Source organism: Dipodomys ordii, unplaced genomic scaffold (assembly GCF_000151885.1).
Source record: "Dipodomys ordii isolate 6190 unplaced genomic scaffold, Dord_2.0 Scaffold242, whole genome shotgun sequence".
Taxonomy (NCBI): Eukaryota; Metazoa; Chordata; class Mammalia; order Rodentia; family Heteromyidae; genus Dipodomys; species Dipodomys ordii.
The window spans coordinates 1,508,350-1,518,664 of record NW_012267458.1 but is presented as its reverse complement, the minus strand read 5'-3'; the positions used below and the strand labels follow the sequence as shown (position 1 = coordinate 1,518,664).

General features: G+C 38.4%; 1 protein-coding gene across 1 annotated transcript in view; it reads right to left on the bottom strand.

The window, feature by feature from the left end:
• Positions 1-1,406: 1,406 nt before the first annotated feature.
• Positions 1,407-10,315, bottom strand: part of Snx7 (sorting nexin 7) — a 74,986-nt gene continuing 66,077 nt past the window's right edge. Inside the window, exon 9 of the mRNA XM_013036038.1 lies at positions 1,407-1,868. Coding sequence (XP_012891492.1) covers positions 1,791-1,868 — 78 coding nt within the window. The 3' untranslated portion in view covers positions 1,407-1,790. The remainder of the gene's footprint in view (positions 1,869-10,315) is intronic.

Below are 10,315 nucleotides of genomic sequence, written 5' to 3'. Positions count from 1 at the left end.
CACGATCCTAGTGCAGACACAAGAAGCTCAGAGGAATGAAATCAGAAGGATTAGGCAGAGTGGAGTAGCCAGAAGATTCTGAATCTTGTATTTTACCATGTAGTATAGTTTCAGAAGAAATGTAGGAAGAGAAAATACTGAGGTATTGTTGGGGTTCTTAGTCAACATGAGTGTGGGGAGGGGCAGAAAAGGAGTTAGTTGTTCATCATGGAAGTTGACACATCTCAGGATCTGAATGATGCAAGCTGGAGACCCAGGAGAGCCAATGGTTCATTGCCAGCAGCTTGATATAAGGAAAAGGTGGTATTTCAATTCAGACCCAAAGATGGGAAGGTATCAGTGTCCCTAATTCAAAGGCAGGCAGGGGGCTTTTGCTCTAACTCAGTCTTTTTAGTTGACCAAAGCTTCAGTTGATTAGATGATCCCCACCCACATTAGGGAAGGCTACCCGAATATAGGAATATATGAATTTCATTCACAAAAACCATCACAGAAACACTCCTAATACCTGTCCAAATTTTTGAGCATTTCCATAAGCCTAGTCAAGATGACATAAAATAATCAAAATGCTTCCTTTTTTGTTGAGGTATTATCATTATACTATAAAAGCAGCATATTTAGGATGTTAGAAGGAATTAAAAGGATACAACTTAAAATGATTCATAACTACGGTTATGTTAGGCTGTATGGAAACTATAGCACGTGTCTTTTTATTTTCTCATTGGATTGTGAAATAAAGCAACCTGTCTGGATGAAACACATCAGAACAGTGCAGTTTGAGGAGTACTGCCAGGGAGAGAAATATTCAGAAGCTTCTGTGGAGGCAGGCAGAGAATACCAAAACAGAGACTATTTTACTTGTAGCAATATGCTTTTATAAGGATTCCTAGTTAATAATAAATGAATTCTGGAAGTTCTTTTAGTTAGGGATAGTAGCAACTGAAGTTTCAACAATGTTTTGGAGTAGTTAATAATGTTAAATCATTACAATATTCACATGATTAATTTCAAATTATTAAAAACAAAGTAATGTTTTGGAGAAAGTTATGATCAAAAGTGAATGTATAATATGTTTGCTAACAAATGCTGAACTCATTTTTGTTGTTTGTGTTGGTGGTAGTATTTGGATTTGAACTAAGGGTGCTATCCCTTAGTTTTTTCCACTTGTGTCACACTCCCAATTCTGGCTTAATTGGAGACAAGTCTCTCTAGATTTTTCTGCTCAGGCTAGCTTTGAACTGAGATCCTTAGATTTCAACTTCCAGAATAGATAAGATTACAGGCATGAGCCAACAGCACTGACTTGAATTCATATTAGAATCTGTTTCAGAGGGTTGATCAACTAATAGAAAAAGAACATACCATACTTAGCCATTTATTATTAAAACTTTTATTAAAATGGAGTCTTTACATCATATTTAAAATGTCATGTTCCACAGTCCAGTATTCAAGAAAAAAAATCTCTATATGCAATCATTGGCACATAAATTTAAGAACATAATTAAAATCAAGCTGAATCTTTGTATGCCATTATAGATACATATCGATCTATATAATATAATAGATCAATATATGTCTACAGAATATATATATCCTATCATAGACCTATATGTCTATATGGATATATTTGTATCTCCAAATTCATGTCAATGACCTGAGTTTTCAAACTGTCAGTTTTCATATTTTCCATTGACTTTATTATAAAGAGAAGGGCCCAGCAAATCGAGAAAGAATAACTTTGGTTGATAGATGCCGTCTTCCCGAAGATCAAACAGAAGTCCCCAATGGGATTACAGTTTATCTTCAGAGTCTTCTTCCAGGTGGAGCTCAGTCTGTGACGTCAAGAATGACTCCCAGGTAGCAAGGCACTGACAAATAGAAACACACCAGGTAGAGATCAAGAACAGCTCGCTTTTAGTGTTACAAGGTTTCATCAATCCCCACAGACCCATTCCTACAGCAGTCTGTCCCGTTGCTGACCCATCTTGCCAGGATTTTCATAATTTCCCATAACTTAATTGTAAAAGAGGGAATAAAGGGATTAAATCCCTCCTTAATTCTAGAGGAGGGGTTACTGGCAAATAAGAGGAAAATACCCCCAAAGGCTGAAAGATTAGCATGGAGCAGTCTCTAAAACGTAACACTATTACCCCAGTGCCAGGAGAGAATAAAGTGTGGCTCTCTATAGACAAAAAGCGTGGTGTTGTCGCTCCAGTGGTAGAGCACTACTAGCCTTGAGCATATAAAGAGGCTCAGAGACAGTGCCCAGGTCCTGAGTTCAAGTCCCACAACCAACAATCAATCAATCAATCAAATCTAGAGAAAAGAGGGAGCTGCATGGATCTTGTCAGGAAGGCATGGGCATCTATACAGGCAGGGTGTAGGATCACATCATGCTGTGGAGCTGGCGCAAGCATGTCTTACCACAGAGGGACTCGAATCCCACGACATTAACTGTGAGTTGGCAAAGATTAATTGTTAAGACTGCATTTTAAAAATACAATTATTCTTATAAAGGTGATGTACAGAGGGCATACAGTTACATAACCAGGTAAGCAGTACATGTCTTTTGGGACCATGGTCACTCCTTCCCTCACTCTCTCAAGGTAGTTTCTTTGGCCATATTAACAGACAATTGAACAAAATGAAGCCCCAGAAACCGAAACACGGCTTGTCTGAGGGGCTTAGAAAGGTAAGGGGAGGAGCACTGACAAGAACGCTAGGAGGTGAATACAGCCACAGAACTCCATGTACACACGTGAAAATGGCACCAGGAATGTTGAGGGGATGAGTGAAGGTAGAAAGATGGGAGGAGGAGGAGAGTGGAGAAGGAGGGCCTGATCGCGAGACTCATTATACACACAAATGACGTGCTGAATTGAAAGCTCTTAGTATAACTATTTGAAGATAATAAAAATGATTTAAAAAATCGAACGAAATATTGAATAAACCCTACCAATATACCAAAAAAAACTATCCACAATGCTTTAAAAACAAAACACAAGGAAACCTAGTTTGGGTTCAGGGCTTAAGCAGCAAAGTACTTGCTTGGAGGAGGAGGAGGAGGAGAAGGAAGTGGAGGAGGAGGAGGAGGAAGGGGAGGAGGAGGAGGAGGAGGGGAAAGAGGGGGAATAAGGGGGGGAAGGAGGAGGAAGGGGAGAGGGAGGAGGGGGAAAGGGAAGAGAAGGTGGGGGAAGTGGGTGGAAAAGGCTTCTACAACTCTTTCTTTTCTTCTCTGCAAAACCACACATAATCTGGCATCTAAACAACCATCTAAAGAAACTAACTTCTAAATATCCTCAAGGTAAAATTCAAAACAACTTTTTTGAATAGTCTGTTGACATTTCCCGTCAAATAACTGATCCGAATGTCACCAAAGATGGCATTAATCCTCAAATAATTACTCTATTTGCCGTCATATTCTGCTTCAACTAGTGTAATTAAGGCTGAAGAACTCAGTAGCCACACATGCCTATTGACTCTCCCTGGGAATATGTATTTCCAATCATTTCTCATCCTTGGGCTAAGATCAAGTTTTTCATTTCCAAAGTAAGCAATGGAAAGCACAGTGAAACATGGTAAAAGAGGCAAATTAGCTATTTAACAACCACCTTACCATTCTCCATACTACAGGCAGAATGAAGATTTACATATTTTGATCAGAGCCAATGCAGAAAAAATAGCATAGGATAACACAAATGCAGCAACCATATACCAATGTAAGTCCTCAGATATTGTAATAGTTGCTTTATAAACCAGTTTCTTTAAATCATACAGTGCTTGCTGATCTACACATGAGAAACTGAGGCCTAAATGGCCTAACTACATTTCTGAACTCATGGGTTTCCTAAGTAGCATAGCTAGTGCTCACTCATCAACAAATGGAGAAGCACCAGTATCCTATATCCCCACTAGAGGAGATTTAATGTCACTGGTGAACAGGATGAGCTGTTTTCCTTATTTCAATTGGTAAAAGGATAATTTTGGAAGGAGGTGGGCAAGAAAATGCACTGGCATCAGTGATCAAACTTCAGGAAAGAGTACCTAAGAGAGTATATAGAAGTTGAGTGTATGGAAACTGGTTCCCTACACGTGTCTTGGAAATTCTTCATTTTTATTTATTTCTGGGAATACATATCTCAATGGATAGACTGAGTTAACCCACAGTAAGTGAATGGCAAGCATTCAATAATTGCAAATGAGTATAGAGAAGGGATATATTGAATAACTGATGCTAATTACTGGCTAGGGTAGTAGCTGTATTTTGCTTTCTGAACATGAAGGAAGTGACAATCTGGTTTCTATTGTCTTCTAAGCTTAACAGGTTGAAATTTCGCCTGACTTGAAGCCTGATCTTTACTCAGATTCCTGACCATTAAGTTCTCTAAGAATTTGACCTGGCGTTATGTAGCTCTTTAGGTTAGCTGATTCTTCTCCTTTGGAAGCTTACTAGCATCTATTTTACTAATAAACACTTATTTAACTGTTCCTTCCAGCCAATACTCCACCAGTTACCTGATATTCTGCATATACATCAGATTAATATATAAGTCATTTATTTAAAAAGACAATATCTAACACTTATTTATTGATGTGTGGCAGTACTGGCACTTAAAATTCAGGGCTTCATGCTCTTGCTCCAGTAAGGCACTCTACCATTTGAACCATACTTCCAGTTCTGGCTTTTTGCTGGCTAATTAAAGATGGAATTTTCAGATTTATCTGCGTAGGCTGGCTTCAAACTGCCATTTGAGAAATTGACTGGTTATACCACACAGTTTTAAACAGTACTGTGGAATCTGATGGATCTGCAAGTCAGCAAATCAACAACTGACATCTCAAAACCTAGCATGAGCCTGGCCTTAACTTTTTTTGAAAAGGCGATTTTATTATCCTTGACTTTTCCCTGGTTTTAGGCACTTTATTTTACTTGTTTTTTTTTAAATCATGACAATCAGGGAAGCTGGTCAATATCTGCAAGGGAAAGTACTCAGTCAGCACTGCTGGTCTAAGCTTTATGCTACCACTTGCTTCATTTTAAGTCAGAATCTCAGAAGACCAGGGGGAAATCAACAAGGAGAATTCTCTGTTTATTGGGGGATGAGGTGGCATCGTTTTCCATTCGTATTAGTTCACGCAGTACAACATCCGGATGGAAGCCGGGCGGTCCTCGTTTAGGTAGGCTGAGATAATTGTGAGCACAGGGCTGTTTCTCCCAAGAGGGGATGCCAGGGGAAAAAATGGAAGTTGAATGCAAAAAGTACACTTTTCATTTTGAAACCACATCTCTTGCTGCATCAGCAGAAGTGGTAATGGCATTTGCCATGAGCGGAGCTGAAGGTCTCCTCAGTTTTCACGAGTGGGTAGTCATCCCACAAGCAGATGGGATGGAGGTTTCTAGAGACGATAATGCTGTTTCTCTAGCTACAATCTGGCGACCCATGGAAGCTTTCCAGGGTTAAGGAGCAGCATTGTTGTTTCCTAATGTGTCAGATCTGAGGCAGTGGGTGGGACCACGGTGGCTTCTGGCAAACCTTGAAGTATCTCTAGGTCAATTTCCCTATTCACAGGATAAAGGGCTCTGTCCACCATGTCTCCTCTCAGAACTGGAACGGATGTCAAGAGGCTGACTACAGCTGACAAACCTGAAACATGAGATCGCCTGTAATTTACCAGTCTGTCTCATCTGCTAGGCTTGATCCAGTATAGGACGTGGCGAGCTTAAAACTTGACCTTCCTTCCAATATGTGGTATTGATATCATTATGACTACCCTCCAAAGATAAGATTCATAAATATATGAGAAAGCTCTTCAATCACCAGGACAGCTGGTATAATTGTAAGAAACCTGTGTTTATGCAACAATGAGATGTACAAGATGTTATGTTGGAAAACGAACCTTAAAACTTTGGCCGGGGGGTGGGGAGGAGGTGGGGAATTGGGGGGAGGCAGAGATGGGAAGGGATGGGAAGGGGAAACAAAGGAGGAGGCAATAATGCTTGATAAGAAATGTACTCATTACCTTGCTCATGCACTTGTAACCCCTCTGTACGGTATTTTCACAAAAGTAAAAAAAAAAAAAGAATGTTTATGAAGTATAATGTTAGACCCTGAGGTATAGTTTTCATTCATTCAGTAGCTTTGAAATATATATATATATAGGGCCTGGGTGCTGTTGCTGAGCTGTTTTGGTCAAGGCTACTACTCTATCACTTGAGCTACAGCCCCATTTCCAGCTCTTTGGTAGTTAGTTGAAGAGTCTCACAGACTTTTCTGCCTCAGCTGGCAGTCCTCAGATCTCAGCCTCCTGAGATCGCAAGGATTACAGTCATGAATCATGGGTGCCTTGCTGAAACCTATATTTTCATATTCACAATGTCAAGCTCAAGGAAAGATGGTGGCTTAAGATGTATGTAAGTTGAGACTCTCGTGCATGAAAGCTTAAGAGCAGCTTACATTTGGTGACCTGCTGGCAACTTTAATCTTCATATATCCCATTATGCATGTTCCTGTCTGTGTATCTGTATATTTTAATACCTAGATGACTCTATAATGAGGCAAGAGATGGGCTGGGAAGGTGGCTCAGTGGTAGAGCGCTTGCCTTGCATGCCTGAGGCCCTGGGTTCGATTCCTTAGCACCACATAAGCAAAAAGAAAAAAGCTGGAAGTGGCGCTGTGGCTCAAGTGGTAGAGCGCTAGCCTTGAGCTGAAGAGCTGAGGGACAGCACCCAGGCCCAGAGTTCAGGCCTCACAACTTGACCCCCCCCAAAAAAAAAGAAAAGAAAAAAAATAAAGAGGCAAGAGCTATTTTATTTTCAAGTGTTTAGAGATGAGGATGAAACTCATTGAAATAAGTTCCTCTAGGTCAGCTTGCTTAAAGTCACAAGTTCTATCCCTCCAAAACACACACTCTTAGCCACGGTTGGAGAGTGTCCACACTACTTCCTATCTCTGAGCTAATGGCACCAATCTGCTCATGAAAAAAGCTGCGAGAAAGCTTCGCTTCATCCAAAACACCACATCATTAACAATTAACAGGATCAATATTCCTCAAGGACAATAAACTAAAATAACAAGAAAGTTGCCTAAAACAGAAACAATATGTATTATCTGATATGATAAAAGCCAAACTTATTTTAAAACCAGAAATTCCCATTTTAAGACAAAAGTTCTTACGCATCTACTTTCTCTCCCCACAGAAAAAAAGTATCTTTTAAGAGAGTTCCATGATGGCTGTCTCCCTGTGATTGCTTCCTAAGGATTTTAAAGTTGTCTGTGGTGAGCACAGAGAATACCAGCTACACTTCAGGGAATACTGAAGCTCAAACATGTAGAATTACACTGCATCAATATCATGGCAAAACTATTGATCATTGCCTAAGGTGAAGACAATGAATATGTAATATATAGCATATGTAACAGTATATAATATGGTGTGATGTAATTACATTAATATTCTATGATTACTAAACATCTGTATAGTGATATTGCATCAGATTTAAGATCTGATTTGAGGTGGTATCTAACTTATCAGATGTAAGATCTGATCATTAGCAAAATCTTTCAGGCACTGCAGCTTTTTAAATTCTGAAGTACCATCAACCCATACGGAAATGTGAGATGATGTTGCCAGGAAATTGTAACTTCTATCATGTGGCAATAGCTCCACATTATTCATTGAATTTCATTTTTAGGAAAGTTTAAAGTCAGCTTCAGAGACTCGTCTGCCAATTTGTAATTTTAGAAATATCTGTGACTTTGAAATAACAGGATTTGCATATTATTTTTTAAAATTTCCTTTTACTTCTCTCAAGAAAATAAAAGTATACCACTTAAGTGACTCATTAGCTACAGACGCCATCTTGTGGTCCGTTTATTTATTATTCTGTGGTGTTTTGAGGATGTCTAATCCAAAATTGGAGAAAACTACAAGGGGGCTTTAACTATGATTTATTCCACTTCTCTCATTTTCACACAGTGATAACTTGGAACAGCAAACTGCCTAATGTACTGGGAATCTTTATAGTAGGGTTAATATGAGCCAAAAATATTATGTCATGTGGTGTGCCATGTCTATTTTACTTAAATAGTTGTGTGTCCTTAAGTAGTTGTGAACAAGTTTCAGTTCAACCTGTAAGTTGGTGAGTATAATGCATCTTAATCAATGTCATCCCTTCAATCATTCTCTCCCATCAACTCCACCCATTCCATCAAGTTACCTGATTCTGCTTTCACATATGTATGTTGACTATTATGTATTCAATGTATTATGTATTTCAAGTCATTTCTTCCTTTTCTAACCTTTCTCCATTCAAACCTCTGAATAACTTAACTTCAGAAAAATGTAGCATATCTAGTCCAAAGAATGGGAAGAGGCACAGATTGTCGGTACTATGGTATAAATATCCATTTACATGTAAGCTACACTTCATTTGCATGCATAATTAAGTCAATATATCACAGAATATACTGGTGAAAATCTAATAGGAGTGTCTCTGAGAGCAGAAATCAGCAAAACAACAATAATCTTCAAGAGTTCCACAGTTATATAATACTTGTATAAAAGTTTGACAATTATGTTAACAATGAGTTATAGCTATGAGTTAAATACCTAATTCAAATAGAAATCATTATTTAATCTTAAGGTAGACTGCCTTGAACTTTTGTATTCAACAGTTTCTATTCTGTCTTCTTTACCCAAAATTTCTGGTAACAATTTTCCAAACTGCATGTATTTTTCTAAGCACTTATTGTGGTTAATCTCCAAAACTACTTCTTAATCACTCCTCTCCATTCCCCAGTCAGCCTATAATAGATACCCAAAATAGCCTCCATAAAGATTTAAGATAAAAAAATGGACTATTTGAAACCATGATCAATGCTAAAGCCTGTCTTCAGTCTGTAAGAGAACAAATTTAAAAAGTTATACAAGTTTATTCCATTTCTAACTTTTTCTTTTCCTATTATATTTTCTGTTCATTTATTTGTACACTTTTATTCTAGCTGCAAAACTGACTACACATTAAAAAATGGTTAGCATGATACAGACTGTAAAAAAGGGCATAATATTAATTTTCAATAATCAATAATGTGTATCACCCTATTAGAAACACAAGAGAACTCCTAGATGCTAAGTGGATTGTTGTACATAGCAGTAAGGTCATAAAAAGTTGATGTATCCTCGCTTTTGATAAAGAACATACCAAAATGAATTATGTGGTCTATAGAAAACAATGTCAGAACCTGAAATTTGTAATCTAGACAGTCAGGCTTCTAGTTAACGAATAAGTGAATAAGACAATAAATAGTAGGGCAAAGGGATGAGTTAGATTGGAACATTTAACCAATATAAAAACAGACTGGGTAGCAGGCTCATTCTTGAAATTCTAAACTATTCAGGAAGCAGATATCTGAAGGATCATAGTTCATAGCCAGCAAGGAAAGAAAAGTCCATGGAATTCCATATGGAAAGTAAACAGCAAAAAATGGGGCTGGAGGTACAGTTCAAACGGTAGAGTATCAGCCAAACAAGTACCATTTCCAAAGATACAAAATAAAAAGACTTCCTGTCCTAGACAACTCTGGCTTATTCCTATTCTAGTTGTCTTGATTTTGATTATTTAAAAAAAGGGTTGTGTGTGTTTGTCTTTAAGGAAGGTTAAGTTCACTCAGGTGTTTATCTTTAGGGGAGGTTAAATTCATTCAGCCTAAGAGGTAAGAGTATTTTTTTTAATGTACTGTTTGATAATTCTTATGTCTCTGTCCTACGATTTTATGTATTTGTTCACATATGCCAGTTTTGGTACTATTAGAGTTTGAAGTCAGGGCCTCGTGCAGTATTATTAGGCAGTTATTCTGCCAGGTCCCAAGATTATCAAACAAAATTCATCTACTACCTGTCATTGATTAGGCTCAAAACTCCACTGGACAAATCTATCAAGTCCAGCGAAACAGTATCAGGAGACTCAGTGTGATCAGGGGACTCTGTGTGGGGTGATGGTGTGGGAAGTGAACTACTTTGGAAAGTTCCAGTTGCAGTACACTCATCTTTCTGGCAAGAAAGAAACCACCAACGTGACCTGGGTGAGATCTGCCAGTGTCCCGTCTAGGTGTCCTGGGCTGTCAGCTTTCCAGTTGGTTAGGTAAAGGGTTTTTGTACCATGCACTGGAAAGGGAATATGACCAGCTTTCTTTTTGTGGAAGGAGTAGTTTTTGTTTCATCTCTTTTAATAGACTGCACTTAAATGACCTTTTCTCTCCTTAATATTGGCTGAGCCCCATCCACCGTCTCTTCCCTTCTGCAGAAATGCAGCTGC